At 38.8% G+C, this 23,398-nt stretch overlaps 1 protein-coding gene across 1 annotated transcript in view; it reads right to left on the bottom strand.

Moving 5' to 3' along the window:
* The window catches only part of CECR2 (CECR2 histone acetyl-lysine reader), a 145,727-nt gene that overhangs the window by 8,738 nt on the left and 113,591 nt on the right, over positions 1-23,398 (bottom strand). Inside the window, exons 4-17 of the mRNA XM_088141268.1 lie at positions 21,201-21,334; positions 20,445-20,546; positions 17,349-17,398; positions 13,148-13,317; positions 11,418-11,495; positions 9,777-9,933; positions 9,098-9,227; positions 8,614-8,651; positions 8,417-8,508; positions 8,194-8,320; positions 7,253-7,671; positions 5,292-5,420; positions 2,905-3,727; positions 724-2,128 (exon numbers count right to left, since the gene is read on the bottom strand). Of these exons, the coding sequence (XP_087997394.1) occupies positions 724-2,128; positions 2,905-3,727; positions 5,292-5,420; positions 7,253-7,671; positions 8,194-8,320; positions 8,417-8,508; positions 8,614-8,651; positions 9,098-9,227; positions 9,777-9,933; positions 11,418-11,495; positions 13,148-13,317; positions 17,349-17,398; positions 20,445-20,546; positions 21,201-21,334 (3,854 nt within the window). The remainder of the gene's footprint in view (positions 1-723; positions 2,129-2,904; positions 3,728-5,291; positions 5,421-7,252; positions 7,672-8,193; positions 8,321-8,416; positions 8,509-8,613; positions 8,652-9,097; positions 9,228-9,776; positions 9,934-11,417; positions 11,496-13,147; positions 13,318-17,348; positions 17,399-20,444; positions 20,547-21,200; positions 21,335-23,398) is intronic.

Raw genomic sequence — 23,398 nt, 5'->3', positions numbered from 1 at the left:
ATGGGGTTCCAATTCCTGAATAAGAATGGTATGTAACTCCCAAGTTATCACTGTCATTGGGGGTCTAAGTGATCTCTTAATTACAACTGCCCATTATCACCTTCGTATAGCATCTAAGGCCTCAACAGAGCTAGCCCAGCTACAGTGATTCATGCATTGGAAAATATGTCTTTAGACTACTGTACTGCACTTGGTGTGGGGCTGCCCTTGCACTTGCATGTAGCGGCCAGGTTGCTGAGAGGGACTTGTGGCCACAAGTTGAAGCAACTGCACTTATCTGTTAGATAACAAGCTAAATTCAAGGTTTTCCTTGAATTTCCTTTTGTCACTGAAAGTCCTAAACAACTTGGAACTAGAATTCATGGCAGACTGCCTTTGCTACTGAGGTGACTGCTAACGTTTTCTGAGGATGTCCTTCTGCATGTGCTGAAAGTGCTATTATGGTTACTGTATGTGAACTTTCTCAATGGTGTCTATAATTACATTGTTAGGCTCCTTTTAAAGGCCTATCTCTTAATCAGGACTTCCCTGTATGAATATTTTTTTCCTTCATTTTTGTTTTGTTTCCCTCACTTTTTAAATTATTTTTTTTAAAAAATACTGTTTTAACTTACTGGTTGTATTTTAATAGTTTATTGTAAATAACTTTGGAATTTGTAATAATGAGGTTATATAAAATTATATTTAATAACAACACTATTCAGCACTTCCCCATGGACTTACCCTGGTGTTCTGTATATATCTGTAGATAGACCTCCGATGCCACTTCCACGTCCTGCCTGTTCCATCATTAAGGCCTGAAAGTGTCCCACATTCTCATCTTGGCAACGGTACAGAGGTCCTTCATGAGCAAGGCCATTGGATTGATTGGTGGCCTGATGTTGTGACAAGTGAGCATTCACTGTTGACCCATAACTTCTGGCTTGGAAGTGGGTGGCTGGATGTCGTGAGGCATATGGTGACCCTGTCTGCAGCATGATGCCATGGGATGGGAAAGCAGACGGGCCAAATCCAAACCCAGAAGAACTCACAGATGGCAAGGAAGTGCCGTACAAATACTCTCCTGCTGAAACTGACCTCTGCCTCTTAGTGGTGGCATTATGGTTGTCCAAATCAAGGAATTCTTTGGGACTCTCAGGCCTTTCTTGGGACTCCTCTGCTTTCTCAGCTTCAGGGGACAGTTCTTGCCCATTGGTTGAATCCTCTTTGGTGCCTGCTATGTCTATTTGATTTGGGGAAGCCAAAGTGGCGCTAAGCACCTCACAGTTCTGCATGCCACTGCCCACTGTCCCTCTGTCTGAGAAAGGAGGCCTAGCCAGAGGGGACCGGGTAGGCGAATGCCCAGTGGGGCTTGATGGGTGAGGGAAAGGCTTCTGCCAGCCTGAATAACCCTGGGGACAAGTATAGTAAGGAGGCTGCTGGTAGGGGTGATAAGGAGGCGGCTGAGGATGGTAAGGGTATGGCACTCCCTGGTGAGAACGATAGCGAGGAAAAGTGCCGTGGGAACTGTTGCTAGGATGAAAGCCCCGAGCAGAGAAACGCTGTGAATGAGATATTGAGAGGGGTTTTGCTCCCATTATAGCACTAAAACCCTGAAATCCTGAACTTATGTGGTATCGTGTGGCTGAATTTGGATATTCCAAATTGGGCATATAAAGAGGGGCAAACTGGCTAGAAGTGCCTCCCATTGGATTTCCACCCACACCAGCAGGGGTGCTGGTGCTCTGTCCCATGCAAGGCACAGTTGCTTCTAACAGATTTTCACCCCCAGTGCAACAAGGCTTTTCTATTATATTAGCAAGTACAGCTTTCCCTTCAGTACCACTGGACGACCCTTCACCTGTAGCATCATTTTCAGGCACAGGTCCTCTCTCCATAACTGTTACAATATCTCCTATACAACTCTGAGATACAGAACTTGTATAGTTATTCTCTGCTGGCCAAGTACTCTTATTTTGTGTTGCTTTTGAACTATTTTTAGTTTCAGAATTATTTCCTTCCCCTTCCTGTGTTAAATTCTGCCTGGAACAATCAATTTGCAATGGGACTTTAGAATGAGGTAGCAGCTTGGGGTATGTCTCTTCTGAAAGACACTCAGTTTTCTGATCCACTTCTGCTGGAAGCTCAACTGCACAAAGGAAAGAGAGACAGTTTAGGGGGAAACATATCATTCAAACTTCTTTCATCATATGAACTGACACCTCTAGCATATATATGGGCTCTAATCCTCAGTATCTAAGTCACTATATTAATTTAGGAATTAATACAATTCACAATTCATTAAGGAAATGAAATGTTACAAGCTTTTCCAGTTTAATTTTATCAAGGGTTTATCAATGCGCACATGTATGAACACGTGCAATGCTATACCATAGTAAAGAGGGGCAGGGAAATTTAATGTTAACCTGCCTTAGTGTCTATCAAAACCAAAGCCTATTTCCAATTTCCAATTCTTTAGTTAATACCACATTTGCATGTAACTGAGTGTCATACTACCACCAGTTACAGAAAGCTGTAAGTAGAACAAGACTGTAACTGGAATGTAACTGAAGGCAATCTTCCAAATTTCCTTCACAATTATAGAACAGCGGGTAAAAAGAAAAAATCTTACCCAAACTGTTGCCTTCCAAATGTGTTAGAAGTACAGTTTCCATGGACTATGATGCTCACCCAACTTGCTTCATTCCAATGGAGGAATTAGTAGCATATTAATATTAAATCACTATTTATGCATGGCAAAGCATCGAAGCTGACAAACTCCAAAGAAAACCCAAACACCAATGACAATAGCAGTTTCTAAATAAGTACAGCAGATTATACAACACAGCAACTAACCCACAAAACAAATAGACCTGCATGCAACAGTCACTATTTAGCCATAGCCAAACAAGAATGTATAATTACCTTGATTGTTCTCTGAATTAATTGTCTCACTGCCATCTTCAGAATTTCCATTCCTTAATACTGATTTTGGAAGCTGAATATTAGCAGATGCCGCATGAGTTAATTGTGAGAATGGTCCAGATAAATGTGAGGGAGGAGGCTGATGTGGGTGATAAGGCACACCAGGTGGGCATACTCGAGAGGACAGCTGCTGCATGGCAATCATCTCCGGACTGTCCATCATGGAATCCCCACCCTGGGTTCCCCTCTGAATCTGAGAGACAGATCCAAATAATGAGGCAGGAAGCTGCTGCTGCATTCTTTGACCGGAGCCTTTTCCTGGATGACGGATATATCCTGAGGGTGGAACTCCATGAGGTAGGAAATTAGACTGCTCGGACCACTGATTTGGGGGCAAAGGTTGTCTCGCTGTCCGAGGGTCCATTATGTGACTCAAAGCATGGGGTGATATAGGAGAGCAGGGGCCCACTGGAGATTTCTTGTCTATTCCCAGGGCTATCTGATTTGCTGCATCATGGTTTCCGTTCCACACAGCAGGGTGTGCATGGCTTGGATATTTATAGGATCTGTATATATGGCCAGGGGGAAGCTCTGAGGTCTCTGGTTGTCTCATAGGAGGTCCATTGTGCCTTGAAGAAAGAAATCCTGGCTGGAATTGCCCAGGAGAATACATATTGGCATCTGAGGGAGGGCCACTCATTCGCCCAAGTTGCAGAGATGCAGGATGTGGTCCTATTGTGGAAACATGCATTGGTCCAGTACATCCTTGCTTTTCTGGAGCTGGAAGCCGAGGTCCTCTGTGATCATTCAGACCAACTGGAGGCTACAAAGAAACATCTTTCTTACCATGGGACATTTCACACAAAGAATTTAAAACTCAACCATCTCCAAAAAGTATTGGGTAGATTGCATCTCTGTTACATTCAGTACTGTGCAAGAGATATTTATATACTGCCTAGCTTCCAAGACTCTAGATAGTTTATATATTAGCCTGACTAGTCAGTGTACCTAAAGTAGCTAGTGTACCCATATGTACCCAAGTACTGGTTACCAGAAAGAACAACAACTTTCTTTACATGGGTCTGTCTTTGAAAATAGTGTGGAAACTTCAGCTGTCCGGGTTTTCCTGAGGTCATAAAAGCTGAAAATTTAATACCATGTACTGGCCATTAATATATTTCCTAGCCTGATTCAAAGCATCAGTGTTCAACTTGAACTGTCTTGAAATTATCTTAGCAGCAACCATCACTCATGTGATCTTCTATGTATACTCATGATCCAGATTGTATGTCCATCAGTAAAACCAACCTTTGCATTTTAACTTAATTATTAAAACTAGGATGTTTCTATTCCCCAATATGGTTGGAATTTTTTTTTTCAAAGAGTTGGAAACCACTGAAAAAATAAACAAGTCTTCCAGACTCAGAGAGGATAAGGAAACTCCAGCCAATGATTAAAATATAGCTTGCAGGGCCTTTCCATCCATCTCAAGAGACTCTAGCTCCATCCACTTCTCACAGCAATAATATTTTTCTATGCCTAATTGCAGTGCAGGGGCAAATGGACAATTTTGCAAGGTCACAATTACTGTTTGGGATGGACTCCTCACACCCACCCATCCAACCTGCATAGGTTTGGAAATAGTCTTCCCTTTAGTCTTCCAAATCTAACTTGGAGGAGCTCAGCATGCACATGCATGCACCGTGTGTGTGAATCTGAGAATGGATGAGGTGGCCTTCCACATTACCCCTGTCTACTTCAGCATATGTCCCTCAGAAAATTCCCTGGAAGGAAACAAACTCCTCAGACTGAAAAACCCCATCCATGTTATACACCCTGCAAAAACTTCCTATTCTTCTCCTTCATTTATTTCAGTAGACATTTAAAAACACAAAACATTAGAAAAAGAAAAAAGATATCGACAAGCAGTATAAAATTGAATAAAATTAGATCAGTACTGCATATTAACATTTATTGTATTAATCTGAGATTTCAAAACCAGTATTAAGGTCCAGTCAATATTCAGTAATTAACTGAAGTAGCCAATATAATATGAACAATTAACAAAAGGTTCTGTCTAGTCTAAAAATCCTATCCTTATTAACAAATCAAGCAGAAGCTAATCTATTCAAGTCTTCTATTGAGAGAAACCCAAACTTTGGATGTGGTTGCAAATCTTCTTATCCTTAATGTTTATTGTCTGACTTGCCTTCATGGTCATCCCAAAATCTTATAAAAATAAAGAAATAAAGAAATAAGCAATTATAATAAAATCAAGATTAGCAAATTAGCCATTTTTCATTTGTAAACATAATATAGATAATTAACACAGACTTACGTGTAATCTTTAAATGTTCAGTTAGAAATTCACTTCACATGTTTCTTACCTGCATGGCAAAGTGCTGGTGCTGCTGACCTGGCTCACCAGGATGTGGTTCTGGAACTCGTTGTGATCCATATGATTTTGATGGATCAGATCCACGTAGAGAGCCAAATGTTCCTGGAATGGGTGGCCTCTGGACAGGAAAACAAAATCGCCTAATGAGACTTGGCAGGAGTTAGGAATTCTTAGTTATTTCAGATATAGGAGCTATCTTGAATTTTTTTTTAGTTGAAAATGTCTACAAGTCTGTTTCTTCCTTTTTAATATTTATTTATTTATTTATTTAATTAATTAATTAATTCCTTAACCCTGAAGTGGTCAGGGTGAAATCTAGCAGCATAGAATAAAGTTTGTCAAACTTCCTCTGTAACTGCAGGCATCTTCAGACAGGAGCAGGTGCAGTCAACAGTGCCTAGGGGTAGATGCTAAACTACATCTCCCTGCGTCTTTCACCACTGATCATGTTTTTAGGAAAGTTAGGAGCTATACTTCAGCAATATCTGGAATGCCACAGGTTGCCAAACCCTGAACTACGATCTAGGTTCAGTCTTCACTCTGACATGAAGCTCATAAAATGACATTAAACCATTCAAACACTCAACCTGACATCTTTCATGATCATTCTGATGAGAAAATGGAGGTAAGGGGAAAAACTATATATGTCATCCTCAACGAAGGATATAGGTTTGAAGGATTAAAACATCAATTACACGCTCTAGAATGTTAATATCATTATTTCACAGTAGCTATATACCTTGTTGGCTAGTGTGTTAGACTAGAACTTGGGAGACCAAGTTCAAATCCTCGCTCAACCATAAAGCTCACTGGGTGTCTTTGGGCCAGTCACTATCACTCAGTCTGACCTATCTCGCAGGATTGTTGCAAAGATAAAATAGGAGGGGGGAGAGGAGAAAACCATATATGCTGCCTTGAACTCCTGGAGGAAAGGTGAAATATAAATATAATTAATAAATGATAATAGAAAATGAAGTTGCTATGATTAATCTTCTTTCTTGTTCTAAGTATTTAGCCATCATATTTCTCTGACCATTTAAATTTTCATCTCTAGTCCACCCCATCCCATCCACTAAAGAAGCTAATGAATCATGAGTGAGCAGATCCAAATGTGACTACTACTAGCAGCTGGAAAAATCAAACAAATACAAAATTAGAGGTATAACAATTCTGAAATTACTTCTGCAGAAGTTAAGCAGCAAAAAATAATCCCTGATTGAAAGAGATATGGGAAAATAAATACATCCCATCCTAAAATATTTTTTTCAGGTGCTTCAGCTGCTGTGCCTATGATCTTGACTTTCCTTTCCATTCTTCCAAAGCAATAAAGATTGCCTCATTTTTAAACAATATGGGGTGATGTATCAAATTGTGTGCTGATATTTTTTTCAAAAAGAGTCAGTTACATTGTTCATGGTGAGGAGGAATGATTCACCACCTTATCTGAGAGTGTAACTGATCATTGTGTTTGAGGCTGAATTGGAAATTTCTCCCCCAATCATACAGAGTAGTGATCGAGACTATAATTGGGAACGAAGTACAGAGAATGTAGTCCTGCTCATTTGCTGAACAATTTGGAATAAAATGGTCCATTGCCATAGGCCTGAAATATATTTCTTTGAAAGTGGGTATAAAGTAGTCTATGCAATTGGTCTCAGTGGTGGGTGGCAATACAAGATGGTCTTTTTTTTTAAAGTCTGATACTTAATAATTCATTTGTTTGTAGCTGAAATAAGTGTTAAGACTGAAGACAATCTTCTGGTCCTTATACTTTTCAGACATAACTATACCATGAAGGAAGGAATGAGCAATGGAAATACTAGAAGACTGCAGTATAAAGGATAATATAACAAGTAAATGGAAAAATTGAAGTTAGGATTGGATGCCTAATGTTATTTCCTCTATGCTAAAGGGTATTTTCTTCTCTTCTCTTGCTAGACTGATACTTACTATGTGCCCAGAATGGGATACACAGCTGGGCATTCCACCATAGTGATGTGAGCGTAGAAAGCCTCGGCCATTAGAAGATGCCATCTTTCCAGAGAGTTGAACTGAATGGCTACTTGAATCTTCTGCTGAGAAAGAGAAGGAAAAGGAGGAAGAAATGGGGACATGATGTTTTGCCTTATGAGGTGGAAGTTTTCCTCCATTTTGTACATGTGGTTGTTTTCTGCCAGATCCTTCAGAATCTCTCGATCGGGTCCAAACATTTCCTGTACTGGAACGTATGGTCCGCCGGTTTCTTTTCTCTCGCTTCCCATCCTCTCTGATCCAAAACTCATCATCTGTGTCCCCATCTTCTCCAGGGAAGTGCTTCATCATTGCCCGATGGAAGCATCTCTCTAAGTTATAAGCCATTTTAGTGTATTCTGTGTTTAAACAAGCAAATGAAAGAAACAGTCACATAGGTACAAGCTCAAAAGTGTTGACATTTCCTTCCTAATTAGATCTTACGTTCAGAATCTAGATTATTCTCTATTTGTACTATTAATTGGGAGGAAAAATAAAGACTAACGCCTGGTGAAAGGCCATTACGAATAACAGGAGTTCACAAAGGAGATACACATTTATTACCACCACAGTTCCCAATCCTTTTTTTCATAGTAAGTCAATGTTTTCCTATTTCTACTCAATATTTGTTTTACTTTCTGCCATTCTATCCCACACCATAGATATCAGCTAGGGATAAAAATGACCTTTGAGAGTAGTCTGTTTTTATTTTGTATCTACAAAATGCGTATTTTAAATGTTTTCATATATTTATTATGAATGAATAATTATGGGCTTTCTCCTCTCGTCCTATTTATGTCTACAAGAAGTTTGAAAATATATAGGCTGCTTTCCAAGTTACAGGCATTTAACCGAGATAACTTACATTCCTATGTTCTTACCACTATTTTCACCATTGTACTTAAGGCAGTTTCTGAACATAGTTTTCATGTCACCCACAAATTCCTCCTTCGTATAGTATTGGCCTCCATTTAGCTTCTTCTCCATACTGGAAATATCCATAGGAGCCTGAAAATATAATAGATTTTGAAATACACATCCTCATATTCTCTCTTATCATTATGGTAGATTCCATGCTATCCATTTAAAAGATTTGTTCTTTACCTTAATGATCTGATAGTAATTTGGGGCGTATGATTCATCAACTGGCTCTAGGAATGGCCAGGAGTCCTTGTGAGCTTTTACCACATCTAAAACTGTCAGGGAATAAAATGGAGTAAAGCGTTATTCATGCAAACAGGAAACCAATATTTTATGAATAAAGAGATTTTCAAAAGCTTAAGCCTGGAGTTGGAACTGACCTTTGTACATGGCAGTGAATTCATCATCCAATTCAAAGCTGTGAAGGTGAAATGCAAAAATGAACACAAAGTCTCTCAAACCTCATCTTTCTGTCAACTCTGGAACTTGGTAAAAATTTAAGCATTCAATATTCAAGTCCAGCAGCTGCAATCTCCTTTTCAATTCATATAATTCCATTCATTTTTTAATTCTTATAATAATACTTTTTCTGTAACTTCCCTTCCTATCTCTTTTTCTTTTTCTTAATTAAACATTTTGGATAAGAATACAAACCATGAAAAATGAAAGACATATGAAAGAATAAAAGAGTAAAATTATGATTAGTAAAACACAAATAAGTAAACACAGAATCTGACCTATCACAGAAGTTAAAGTTTTTCAATACATCCTTAGTTACTTATATTCTTTCCTGCCTCCGACAACTGTTTTACAAACTGGGACAATCTGTTTGTATTGAAAGGCGATGTAATGTAATATACTTACAAGTCCTTAGTCTTCTTCTCCTCCCTAGCTGGTGAACTGGGATCTAAGTGGGAGAGCTCAAGGGGAAGCTCCTTTCCTTGGGCCAGCAGCCATGCCCGCTCTTCTCGAAGTTTCCTTCTCTTGGCTCGTTCTGCTCACGGAGAAGAAAGTCATTACATCCCTAAAGAAGCTTTCTCGCACAAAAATCCAAGGGGCTGCTCAACTGTGGGAAGGCAATTTTAGGATTAACAGTAATTTTCTTTCTTTTATTCCTATAGGAAAAAAGTGTACAAAATAATATAGGCTATGTATGCTATTTTAAACTTCTCAATATGGAATAAGGATGATAAAAAGTGAATGTGGGAACATGGTTAAAACTGGACAATTTACTCTTAGCGGTGAAAAAATGTAAAAATTCTTCTGATGTCTCCTGATATTTTGATCTTACCACTGCTAGACTGAGAACGGTCCCAGAAAAATCCCTTGAATACAGAGAAGGCAATAAGGTAATACTGTGCCAGTAAAACAAAGGAAGTACAGAAGTTGAGAGTCTGTTTAGTCTTTCTTTCTACCCTCACACCTTCAGCATAAGTGGTTGAAAGTCTACTTTCCTCCACCCATGACAGATGTTTTCAAACTCTATTCAAGCTCTCCTTTTAAAAATGGTGCACATTTTATTTCACTAAGATGATCCACATGCCTTCAACAGCCTTGACTTTCTCCTCCATTTCTCGTTTCTTCTCCTCCTTCAGCATTTGTTCCTGTTCCTTCTTCTGAACTGCCAAAAGAATCTGACGTTCTTCCTCTTCTTCTCGACGTCTCTGCTTCTCCATTCTACTAAACACGACTGGGGTCACCTGAAGAAAGTGATACATCCACTAAATTAGCTATTTACTTTGTTGCTGTCCAAAGAGGTAGTGGTGAGGTATATTTTTCTCTGAATTTTATCCTTAAAAACTATAAGGAAGGTTAGATATTAATATGTCCAAGATGAGGTTCAAAGCACTTTTGCCCATACACCCTAAGACTTCAACCTTTATTTTTAGTTCTGTTTATAAATCATGCTATAGATCATCATCCAAAATCTGCATCTATCAATATATTTGCCTTATTTTTAGAACTTCAAAACATCAGTATAATTTACAATTGTTATCTGCTACAGGGTTTGATTCTTACATCTGTATAGTTGTTCTGTTAATAGATAGATTGAGCCTACCACCCAAGACCTGTGAAATGGAAATTTATTGTCCAGGATTGGCTGTAAATCATTGACCATGCATTTGAGTAGATTGTTTTTGCCATTTCTTTTCTGAATCTCTTTTGTCCATGGAAATTAGCTCTCTTGATCTGTTTTTAAGTTTACTGGATGGGTACAGGTAGTCCCCAGTTTACGAACAAGTTCCATTCTCAAGGTCTGTTCATAAGTCAAATTTGTATGTAAGCTGGAACAGTATTATTGTATAATACTGTATAAGTAGTATTGTGTAATGAACTCGAACCACTGTGTATTTAACTCAAATTTTGCTACCTATGGGTCATCTATAACCTGTGTTTTCTTAACCTGGGGACTGCCTGTACTGCACTTTAGGAAATGTCTGATTTAAATGTGTATTATTAGTATGTCAGATGGGTCCGAGCAGATGACATTGCAATAAACGGTTGGCTATAGATTTTGCCATGTATTTGTATAGAAGCTGGAAGCATGAAGTATAGGCAGTGTTCATCTGGTTTCCTGTGTAAGGTGGTGCTTAAATGTCCATTCATTGTAGTTTCATGGCAATAACCATAAAATTAAGCTGTTGTATGAATAGGTCTAGTTTTAGCTTCATGGTAGGATGGAAATAAAGTTTTGGTGGAATTATGCCAAAGCTGCTTGTATTTGACCTTGTAAGTAGCTTTGAAATCTCACCACAAACAGCTTCTGCCAAATGGACTTACAATCCTTCTAAAGAACTTCATGCCATGTTGCAGAGCTGACCAAGATGTTGGAGGCAGACCATGTTGTAGTTCCCACCATACTTACAACTCTCATGTGTACAAGTTAAACTTGCAGAGAGCTACGTAATATATATGGAAGAAACATTCCATCTAAAACCAAATGTAGCATAACCAAGGCAAGTTTACATATCAGTGAAAACTTGGTGTTTGGTACAGTATTTGCTAAAAATTAATGCTTAGGTAGAACTTACTCTTAATTTTTTTTAAAAAAATGCTGTATATTATTCTGTTCTATTTATTTTTCTTTAAATTTACTGTTTTGTCTGTTGGGGTGACCTATACATAGCATAAAACAAAGAAAACATATTGTGCCAGGCCTTCCCATTCTCAAGAGATTTCTTACCTCTTGCTGTATTGGCTTGATGTTCTGACTATCAGACATCCATCTGGGAGTAAACTCTGTCTGCTGCAAACGCTTCTCCTAAAAAGCAGTGAAGACCAAATCAGCAAAGTCCCTGCTACAGTTTATTACAGAACTCTAGAGTATACAAATAACTTCAAAATTCAATCTTTGCCTATCAGAAATGACAGGTCTGAATTGTTGGGGTTGTTTTTAAAAATGACATTAAGAACAGTAACCCACTACTGTATGTTCTTACTGTGAATAGCTCATTAAGATCCTAGGCAAAGGTACGTTTTTCTTATCTCTGTAATCATAGTTCTTATTGGCTGATTTTTGAAAACAGATCAAGAACAAAGTCCAAAATACCACAGGTTCAAAATATTGCTGAGATTGGCAAGTATCTTTCACAGCTAATATCCACCATGATAACCTGTAGTCCAACCATATGCAGCAAGACAGGACTGTTTGCCCATCTACTGTATTTATTATTTCTCTAAAAAAAAAAAAGTGTCAAAACAAGAAATGCACATTTTATAGATACCAATCAGATCACAACAAAAGGAGGAATGCCCCCTCACTCCAAATCACTGGTATAGGGGTGGGGGGTGGCAAGACAATACAATTATCCACTAAAAACTTGCAGTATTATTTACAGAAGGTATCATATAATGCTTATTCCTCAAGGTATCTTTATACCAGTTCCTGATAGCCAAATCCTAACCCTTTCCCATTATTCAACAGATACCTGAACTTAATCATGTGCTAAAGATGCACTCTTTAAAGATCTTCTAACCTTAAGGTTAGGGAGAAAAGTCTAAAGACATATTGGTATGTATATGCTGATGCTCCAGAAATTCAGAGTTGGTATGAATAATTCATGAACCAAATGTTATTTATTTACTATTTATACTTCCTGTCTCTCTTCAAAACATTCAACTCTCTATCTTTTTTCTCCACTGGAAGCGTATAGCTCAGATTCTGCGGGTCCTATACTGGCTTATTGTTTTCTGGATACAAGGTGCTGGTTTTGATCTATAAAGCCCTTTATGGTTTGCGCCAGAATACCTACAGGACGACCTTCTCCAACCACTATCAACCTGACCTATTAGAACATCTAGGGAAACACTACTTATAGTCCCACATTTCTGAGAGATTTGGGAGCTGAAGCTAAAAGGCACTGCTTTCTTTTGGCAGCACTGGTGGCTTGGAACATCCTCACAACAAGAGATCAGGCTAGCTGCCTCCCTGCTGGTTTTTAGGGAAATGTTAAAAGCTGAATTATTTCAAAGGGCTTTTTTCTGAAGTTTATATTTGATGCCATCTTGGTCTTTTCCATATTTCCTTATTTCTGATTTGTTACTCTTACCTTTATTGTTATATTTCATGATTTTTGAGTGGGTTTTTAGGCTGTTATTGTTGTGATTGTAATTGATTTTAGTCTGATCATGAATATTTTAATTTTTGCTTGTTATATACTATGTACGCTGAGAGTCATTTGATTGTAGCAGAGTAAGTTTGATAGATAAATAAAAAAATACCTTTAAAAATTTGCTGCCACTCTGATATTATCATGTATACTGCGCATGCAAAAAAATACTATACACTGAGCAGCAAAAACTTGCAAACTGGGAAAATTAGTATCATCTGAATAGTTTAGCACAACATAATATTGGTTATCTGATCATGGTTCCTGTCTGCTTCACAAACACATTTAATAAATGATCTTTTACCTTCTGTGTAATCATATTGCAAATCTCTGGTAGGAAATCTTCACTCAGGAGTTTATAAAGCTGCTTTTCTCTTAAAGATGTTCTCTCTCGGAAGCTTTCTGTAACCTGCCTCCACTCCTCTTCTGTCTGGCATATCAACCACCATGTTCCATGGCCCAGTCCTTGAGAAACTTTCATAATGGGATAATTCTCTATTAATCTAACCATATGATTATACTAACCATATAATCCATGTTGAATTAAAATTCGAACTTCCATATGATGCATTTTGCAAATTCATTTTATATTTTTGAGTACAGGTAGTCCTCCTGTAACAACCACAATTGGCACTGGTAACTCCATTGCTAAGCAGTGTGGTCATTAAGCGTGACGTCATGTGACTGCGCCAACTTAAGACGTCAGTTCCGGCTGTGGTCATTAAGCACATCACCGTAGGTCATTAAGCGCAATGCCATATGATCACGAATTGTGACTTCCTGCTGGCTTCCCAATTGACTTTGCTTGTTGGAAGCTGACTGTAAAGGTCACAAATGGTGATCATGTGACTGTGGGATGCTGCGATCATTGTAAATGTGTGCTGGTTGCCAAGCACTCGAATCATGATCATCTGACTATGAGGTCACTGCAATGGCTGCAACTTCAAGGACCGGTCATAAGTCTTGTTTTTCAGCATCATCATAACTTTGAATGATTGTTGAATGAGTGGTCGGTAAATCAGGACTACCTGTACTTTATCTGGATAATATCCACAAGACTTCTTCTCATGACAAATGGAACTGGATTCAGAATTTTGATTTTGTTTATTTAGTTGTTTCAACTAAATTTGGTGACTGTGCGCAGTGGGTTTGAAAAGCTGGAGAATGGTATATTGGTGTAGAATCCTGTGATCCAGAATAGCCACTAAATGATTAAGACCAGCGTTTGCCAGTTGTGAAGACATTTACTTTTTTAAAAGAAGCATTTTCTTGAAATACATATAAAGCAAGTAGCAGAATCAGTCACAAGCTGCCTTTGTGCTTATACAATCAACGAACAGTGATACAGCAATAGGCTTGCCCTATTGGTCACTTATCCTGAAAATCAGCTTCTCTCTGTCTCTTACGTTTTCTTTTTAAATGATAGGCAGCTTCTGCAATGCACATTGGGTGGATAACATGACACAGTGTTCATTGACTACCAAGGTGAAAAGGGTGATCAACATCACTAGCTAACAATAGTGGAGAAATTAACAAGGAAGGGATCTCCCACAGTAGCCCTTCCCTAAGACTCTCTCAAATCACGTTGCCTCTAATTACGCCATCAATTACGTATCTTCAATTTAGTCATAGCTTTTTTAGTGTTTTGAAACTGAAGCACGAATGAAATAAATGGCCAGCATGGTCTCACAGTAACATAAATAAATGGCTTCCTTCAGGTTTTTCTGTCTGCTCACTAGCTCTGCTCTACATACCTTCTGGGCAATATTTCTGAAAGGCCTCTAAAAAAATAACCACACCTTTCTGCAAATGCCTGTATGGTTTCTTCTATTTGTCAAAGAGCCAAAGTTATTTATGTATGCAACTTTAAGAACTAAAACTTAAAAAATCAAATGTAATCTTAACTGCATCATCGCTTTTAATTAGTGGGGTTGATTTGAGTTGTTTCTTTCTGTACTGTTTTGTGTAGCTGGGGGTTGGAGATTGGAGAAAGGAGAAGAATAGAAGATGAGTGGCTGAACTGAATGGGAGCGATAGCAGTGGAAACAAAGATGAAAACTTTTCTCATTGCAAATCTGCATCCCAGGCAGATGCACTGGTGATCGGGAGACTGGTGGAGAAGGCTTGCCTATGGCAATGCTAATGCCTACAATCTCAGAGTTTGCTGCTGCACTGGTAAGTTGAGTTGGAAGGCCTGGGCCAACCTTTGCATCTGCACCAGAGGCTATGGCTAAGATGTACTTAAAAGCTATGGGAAGAGAGGGAGACTGTCAACGGTGGCAGGCTCAAGTCATCCATTGTTGGAGCAGCATGAGGTCAGCCAAGCGTGCTGGGAGATGAAAGAGCTTGGAAAGCCTACCAGTTGCCTCAGGACTAGAAGTGAGGACCATGGTGCACAGCTGGCAGCATCCTGTCATGATGGTGGTAGAGAGAGGGAAGGCTTGGCAGCCTAGATTGTGAAGCCCTAACTAGAGGGCCACTGGTTAAGTATGGTGGGATATGAGGCAAGAGCACATAGCCAGAGGCTATGATAGATGAGTTTTGCTGGGAGCCTGCTGAATGTCCAGAAAAAGAGCTGCTGATGTGTGGCTTCTCTAGTGACAATTTTGACTATTAATTTGATTAGTCTTAACACCCCCTCATTGTGAGACATTGAGAGCTAAGTGAAGATAGAGACCCTTTCTGCAGTGAGAAATTCGACAGGGGGTTTTACCCTCAGCCAGATGACAAGTGGCTGCAGGGAAGAACCAGTTGCATTTATATGGGAGTTGGTTGGGATGCAAAGGAGATGTTGAGAAATGAAGGTTAGATTTACCAGGCTGGCTGACTGCTTTTACTAGGGAGTAAGGCTGGCAGCCAGGTGGAAGCAGTATATAATAGTTTGAGGATGTGGGTTGTGGGAGGATTGTTGGTGACTGATTGATGTATAGTGCATGGCAACTATTGTAAAATTTTGGTGTAGTTAGGATTATTTGCTGTGGGTGCCAGTGGATGACCACTTTCTGGGGTTAATAGGCAGTATGACCCCAGTTATGAGGTGCTGACGGAAATATGATAGGGAGCACTGTGTGAGCCATTAGAGGAGAAGAGAGATCAGCAATTTGGTATTTTGGAGTTTCACATTATGCAGCAACTATGAGCCCAAGGCCAAGGCTTGGATCAGCTTCTTTGTGACTGGGGACACAGCAAAGCACACACAGGAAAGCAAGATTCATATGTAGCTTCAGGGATCAGGTTTAATATCAAGAATATTAATAGCATATGAAAGGTTATTGTGGAATATAGGATTCTGGACCAGATGGATTTTGGTTTTGTTCAACAGGCCTCTTATGTTCTTTAGTCCTTGCATATGCTGTATTCTGCCACTCAGTAAAACTCAATAGAAAAAAAAAAGATTATACATGTTACCTCAAGAATATATATAACATGTCTAGTTTAGCCTAGGTCACATACCATCCACACCAAGGGTGAGTTTACATGAATTAAAATCTATGAATTTATTTTCATACGACTAATTACACAAAACTATAGTACAGTGGTACCTTGGGATACGAACTTAATCCGTTCCATGACTCTGGGCGTATCCCGAGTTGGGCGTAACCTGACACAAATTTCCCCATAGGGTTCAATGTAAATCCGGTTAATCCGTTCTGCCCTCTGAATTTGGTCGCACCCCGAAGCAAATTTTCCCATAAGGTTCAATGTAATTACCGTTAATCCGTTCTGGCATCCGCGGACCACGTGTCAGGGGTGGGAAAACGGCCGGGCGCAGCGCGGCGGGAAAACAGCCGGGTGCTGCAGGAAAACGGCAGGGCGCGGCACGGTGGGAAAATGGCTGGGCGTGGCGCGGCGGGAAAACGGCCAGGCGCAGCGTGGTGCGGTGGGAAAACGGCTGCGGACCACGTATCAGGGGCGGGGAAATGGCCGCGGACCACGTGTCAGGGCGGAAAAATGGCTGTACCCCGAGGCGGAGTTCGCACATTGAGGTAAATTTTTGCGGCCGGAGCTGGTCGTATCCCGAAAAGTTCGTTAGTAGAGGCGTTCGTATCCCGAGGTACCACTGTATAGACATAATAAAAACCATCTGGGGATCTCAGTTCAAGAGCTGTTTAAGGAAGGTAGATTATTGCCTCCAAGAGTCAGAAGCTCCACTAACAAAGAAGGATGAATTCAGTTGAAGTGGATAAGGATTCTTCTTCCTCCATGACATAAAAGGTAAAAATAACATGCTCACATATATTTTGCTTCTGGAAAGTAAGTCAGTATTATGACATTAAACAAGTGAGTATTTTTAGTTGTAGAGCAAGCAAACAGCCTACATCTATTCATTGTCAATTACCATTCCTTTAAAAACAGCAAGAACTATATTACTGAACATCCAAGGAATACTATTCAACTTATTCTCTAACTGTATGGAATAAAATGAACAAAATAAAACGGCCTCCATTCCAACTATTGCATTTTTATTAACTGGGTTTCAACTATAACCCACAAGTTCTACTTACCATTTCTGAACTGCGATTCTTGAACAAGTGCATTGGCTTCTTCTTTCTCTCTGTAAACAAAAAGAAAAGATATTGCAAAAATTATAAAGAACAAATTTAAACAAAGAATACGCCCACAGTTGGAATAAATTATATCACTAAAAAGTCACAGCAGCTTGTAATTATACTTTGGCTGTAGAAGACAAACTATAAACTGGATTCTGGTCCCATAGCACTCAATATTCATTACAAAACAGTAGTTACAAGGGATTAGCATACATAAAAAAAAAAAAGGCAGGGGTGCTTCTCTTCCAAACAGATTCAAGCCCAATGATATTCTGGCCCAGAAACAAATAACTGATGCAATATAGCAGAAAACAGTAATGTCATACTGGAGCAGATTTCCATTAACATCCTTGCCACTGCATTCTGGGCCAGCAGAAATTGATTTATTGATTGCATGCCATTACGTTGTGAAGACTATAGGAGCCCCATATAGAACTCCCTGCAATAATTCAGTAGTGGAGTAATTGAGGAACTCAGAGCTTCTGAGAAACAGGTACAGGTAGTGTACTACTTTCAACTTGGCATCCAGGTATATCCCATGTTACCAGGAAGACTCAGTCAATGTTTTAAAATGTTTATAACACAATTTAAATAAGCAGTCAAGAAGTCTCCATTAATCTTCATCTTCTGGTAAATGCATGCTTGTTGTATTAAACTTATGTTTCATTTTTAATGGTGCTTAGTAGGGATATACAAAAACTACCATTCCCGGAATGGAATGTTCCACAGGCTTCTGGAACATTCTATTTGTTCTCTTAACTTGCTGATCTAGCTATTTCCAAAGGGTCTGGTGGTTTTCTGGAAAATCTCTATTAAAAACCCCCCACTACTCAGTGATTACTTTGGTTAGCGACCATTTGCAAATTCAAGAGTGATAAAAAATTCATTTCCCAACCAATGTGTGCATTTACAACCAAAGTTTATGTGCCTGACACAATGCATGCCAGTGAGATAGCTGTATGAGAGAACTTTTATCTGAATTAGATGGCAGCAACCAGTTATCTTTGCAGTGTCTCTCTGTCACATGTTCACTTAACGACCATTTCATTTAACAACCTGGTGGTTGGAATGGACCTTGGTCACTAAACGAGTAGGTGTAAAAAGAACATCACAAATTACTGTAAATTTGGAGGATTAATCCCTCCCCCTCCAAAAAATCTACCATATATAGGAACTAGATATAACTAAAACTTAAATTTTGGAGAGAAGTACTCCTTCGTGCACCGGAAACTCTGAGGTCTGGAACAGGTTGGCTACCAGTGCAAGTCTGCCTGCCTGCTATCTAGGGAAAAGGTACGAGCTTGCTGCCTGAGCTTAACTGTAGCAGCAAGTTAACTTGGTGCTGCTGCAGCTCAGGCTAAGAGGGCACTCCGGTCATGTGGTGCTCCTGCCCAACCCAGGCTGCACAGCACCAAGCAATCTTTGCTGCTGCAATTAAGCTGAGCCAGTGAGCTTGCGAGGGATTCCTCGCAAATCGTGAGCCTGACATTTTGGTGATTGGTGACTAAATGTATTATTATTTAGTTTTAAAATATAATATCTATATTTTGTTGTATTTTTATTTTATTTTCTAAAATGTTACCCAGTTGCATTTTCATCAGGCTTGCGTGTTGCATGCAGTGTTGCACGCAACATGTGGCCCATGGGCCGCATGTTTGACACCTCTGAAATAGAGCAGCCTTCCTTAATCTGGTGTTCTTTGTACAAAACAGAGTATAATTCCCATGTGATGGCCCTTCTGGCTAAGGATGATATGCAGCTAAAGTTCAATATTTAGGGAGGGTGTCATGTTTACTGGAGAAAACTGGATTTTCAATAAGAGTATTATACAAAGTGGAAATTCCCTAAGGGTGGTCATAAATCCTGCAATTCTAAAGTATGAATTAAGGATAAAAACAGTGGATATTGGAGAAGGCTAAATTAGCTAGGTCCTAGAAAAATTACTGTGAAAACACAATATTTAATTTAAGTGTCTGATCTAACTCTGGGTCCAAAAGTGGTGCCCAGGAATAATAATTCCTGCCTCTGTCTTTTTACATGTTTTAAAATATTTTAATTAAAAAAAACCCCAGGAACTTGGTATCCTGCAAAACAAAATGCCAACCAGCAGCATTATGTATATTTTCAAGAATATAACTAGGTGTTAAATAGGCCCCATAAGCTTTCTTAAAAAATAAAAATGATGGACAACTGCAGATAAGTGCTTCATTTGGAACTGTGTCCACCTGCTCAGAAGAACAGGAGTAAGCAAGGGGAATAGTTATAACCTGCAAGATAGGGTAGAGAAGGTGGCAGATAGCATTATGGTAGATCATTATAACTACTTTATATCCCACATGGAAGCCATTTTGGAACAGCACCCACAACATTTTCCAAATGAATCCACTAGCTCAAAAGACTAGGAACCCCTGATCTGATCCATTACCTTGTCAAAGCTTATGCTGCCAAAGCTGCCTCTGATGAGGCAGTATATTACTCTTGATTATGTTACAAAGATGGCATATAAATGTTCCTGGTATACTCCTATGTAAGCTTATATGTGATCAGTAAAGAATAAAGCACTACTTGTATTGTGTGGACATATCTGTATGTTTAGATGCACTGAAAGCTGGGTTATTATTTTTCTATTAACTGTTTTATCCAAGTTGCTTCTGCAGAAATCTGAAATTATTTTACCATTCAAGTATTCCAGAGAGTTAACCATACTTTGTTTTATCTGTGGAAACTATAATTCATTACAGTTTCCAGGTACAGGATAATTACAGTATTTTTTAACTAGAAATCTTGAATTAATACTAAGATGCTCTTCAGAAGGATATATAATCAGCAATTCATACTTTATCCCTTTACTGTATTAACTAACTTTCTATACATACCTTCTAACTTTGCCACAAATACTTAAATTATACGTTTCTCCTATGTAAAGTATACTGTATTTTGTCAAGTAATATAAGTAATATAAGTATAAAGTATAATGTACTTTGATGAAGCATTTTTTAAAAAAATTACGGAGGTGTGCAAGTTAATATTCCAATCATGATATTCATTTACCTTAAGATGTTCTCCACCAATTTTTTCCGTTTTGGAGGTCGCCCCCGTCTTTTTACTACTTTTCCAGGAATGTCTGGAGTATTATTGTTTATCCCGCATTCCCTACAATACATTGAAATATTACACAAAATAGCTAAATACATAATACTGCACCTGGTAAAGCAAGAATGTAAGGAGTGATCACTGACGATGAAAAGGATTGAAGCAGCAAGCTAGGAGATAGTAGCTCTAAGGAGGAGAAAGTATATAGCCAGATTTGATGAAAAGTTAATATGAGCAGATCCCAACTTTATGATACCTCAAAATACTTGCTTCCTTGGAAGGAGGTACAGGTGCTCTCCCACCTCAAGTAGCAGATTTCTTATGTGCTACAATAGACTGCACTTGAAATTAGCTATTCTAAACAAGAACCAGAGTATTTTAGTGACTACAGTTGAACTTAAATTAGGAAGCACAGATTCCAGCTCTACCATGGCCTCATTGTGCAGTCTTGGGGTGGTCACTCTTTTAAGCTTCAGTTCCCAACCTGGAACTGAAATGGAAGTAAGAGTGGCCTAACTCATGAGTTGTTGGGAAAATAAGCAGAAAAAAATGGTAAAGAACTCTGAAAACTCAAATTGTAGCTGCTCTAATAATCAGGAATTTAGTAAACTTTTGTATCTTGTTGCCCTTGCAAAAATAGTGTTTCTTTCTGAATTTGCTCTTTTCTAGTATTCCTATCCCCCTCTTTCCCTGCAGGCAAAAACAAATCTGTACCTGTCGGTAATTAGGTCTCCATTTGGTTTCACGGGTTCCTCTTTGTACATTCGAGTGCCATAAAAATACCAGTAGAGGGCACCATTACTATCCTCACCCAATGGTTCCACCCGGAGGCTGTCTGCATCCAAGCCCTGTGTTTGAAAGCACATACACATAAGAGCTGAAAAGTTTCTTGTGTTCATGTTAATCCTCGCCCCTAGCCTTTGGAGTAGCTATAAAGATTCAGATCTCTGTTTGCCAAAAAAAAGTGAGCAACTGTTCAATTTACATTGAGATTTATGTGCTCTAAACTATTCATGAGAGAGAGATTAATTTAGACTTGCTAATGCCTAACCAAAAGTGGCCTCTTATACCTTTAATAGTGAAGCAGCAGGTGGGTGCTCCCGCTTCAATTCAAGTGGCAGAATTCTAAAGTTCCACAAAGGCAATACTTTGCTTCAGCTGCAAGCAGGTGCATCCTCTCCTACCACAGTTAGGCAGTAACAAGAGAAGCCACACCTGCTTAACTTATCTCTCCAAGAGCTTCGAAAGGGTCTCTCCTGATATAATGGTTGCCTGCAGAAGTCTCTTATGGGGATTATTTCCACTGAGGCATTATGCATAGGGAAACAGTCATGCAGAACTGGTTATACTTGTACTTAAAAAAAATACTGTTCTCAAAATTGGATTCCTACTAAAAATGTACAAGGACCATCAATTCCATTTTTTTCACGTAGATTATTTTAGAGGCATAATTTTAAGTGTTATTAAACTAGCACCTGTAGATGGTATGTCTAGCTAATAAACTCACTAGTCATCTGTAGAATGTAGAAACATGCAGGACAAGCATCATAACTCCCCCCAACACACAAACATTCCTGTGCAGTTTATACAACTTTAGATGCCCAAAGGGCTATAATCCTCCAAATTAGTATCTGGGTAGCAAACAAATGCTATGCTCACATTCTTGCTTCTTCATTCCCTTCACCCCCACAATTTCATGCACAGGGCTTGGTACTGTACTTCCTGTTTTAATCAAGCCATACTTTGTCATTTCATCTGATCTCACAATACATGATCAAATAACAGTTTGCCTATTGAGACATAACAGCAAATTTGGTTTAACTGAAAAGCATGTTTTAAGCCCCAGGTTAGAGGGAGCACATGAATTCAGCACTCATTCATGATCCTTCAAATTATATGAAGCCATGGTGAGTTTATAAGCAGATATCTCACTACAAATGCTATTCTAGAACCAGCCTCAACAATGTTAAGACATTAGAAATGGTACTAACCCACAAAAAAATTGTTTTAATGAAAGTTATTAAATACCTTCAAAAGCTATGCCTCTATGCAGATGTTGTTAATTAATTACACAGTTGAATGCTACAACTATTACCTTGACTCTAGATTGCTACTACAATTCTAAAAACCATTTAGATCTTTTTACAGGACTCACTTCAAGCTTTATTAGCATTAGCAACAATGATTGGGTTATACTAAAGAGAGTTCCTCAGGTCATTGGCATATCTCAATGGGTAGCTATCAAGGACAATGAGCAGTTCAATCTCCTAAGATCAAACCAGATTATTAATATAGTTCACCTCCCTCACCCTGGGAGCTCACCAGCCGTGGACTTATAGTTGTTACCTTAATGTATACTATAGAGATGTTTGAAACAATGACCCAACACTCATAAACAAGTATAATCAGAGACAATAAGGAGACAGGAAGAGAGGTTCTCAATATTAGGTGCTTTCAGTACTAACCGCACAGAATCAGGGGAATGCAAGAAGCCCTAGTGCAATGGATCATACCTGATAACCCCAATAAGTGTTATCTTAGTTAAAGGAAGGATCCTTGAGGGTTGTTGTGATATTAAATCTCTTTCCTTTGACTAAGACAACACTTGGACACCAACACAAGCCACAAACCAACTAAATGAAAGAATCACTGCAGATGAGAAATAAACTAAATTAAAGTATTACTTTAATACTTTAAAGTATTACTTTAAACTAAAGTCACCAGAAAACATTTAATTTTTTGCAGCCTCAGTTAAGTTCTCCAACTTGGAAAATAAGAGACAACAAAAATAATCTCTCACATTTCAAACAAGCTTGTTAGCACAAGGAGTCATGGAACATCATTACATACAATGCGATGTTTAGTGGTGGGAAATGTATAATATTACATTTTCAATGTTCCTCATCTAGCAT

The sequence above is a fragment of the Python bivittatus genome, unplaced genomic scaffold, assembly GCF_059951505.1.
Source record: "Python bivittatus isolate LINGU-HERP-01145 unplaced genomic scaffold, Pbiv_v1 ctg000330_np1212, whole genome shotgun sequence".
Lineage (NCBI taxonomy): Eukaryota > Metazoa > Chordata > Lepidosauria > Squamata > Pythonidae > Python > Python bivittatus.
This window is presented reverse-complemented; position numbering and strand designations above follow the sequence as displayed.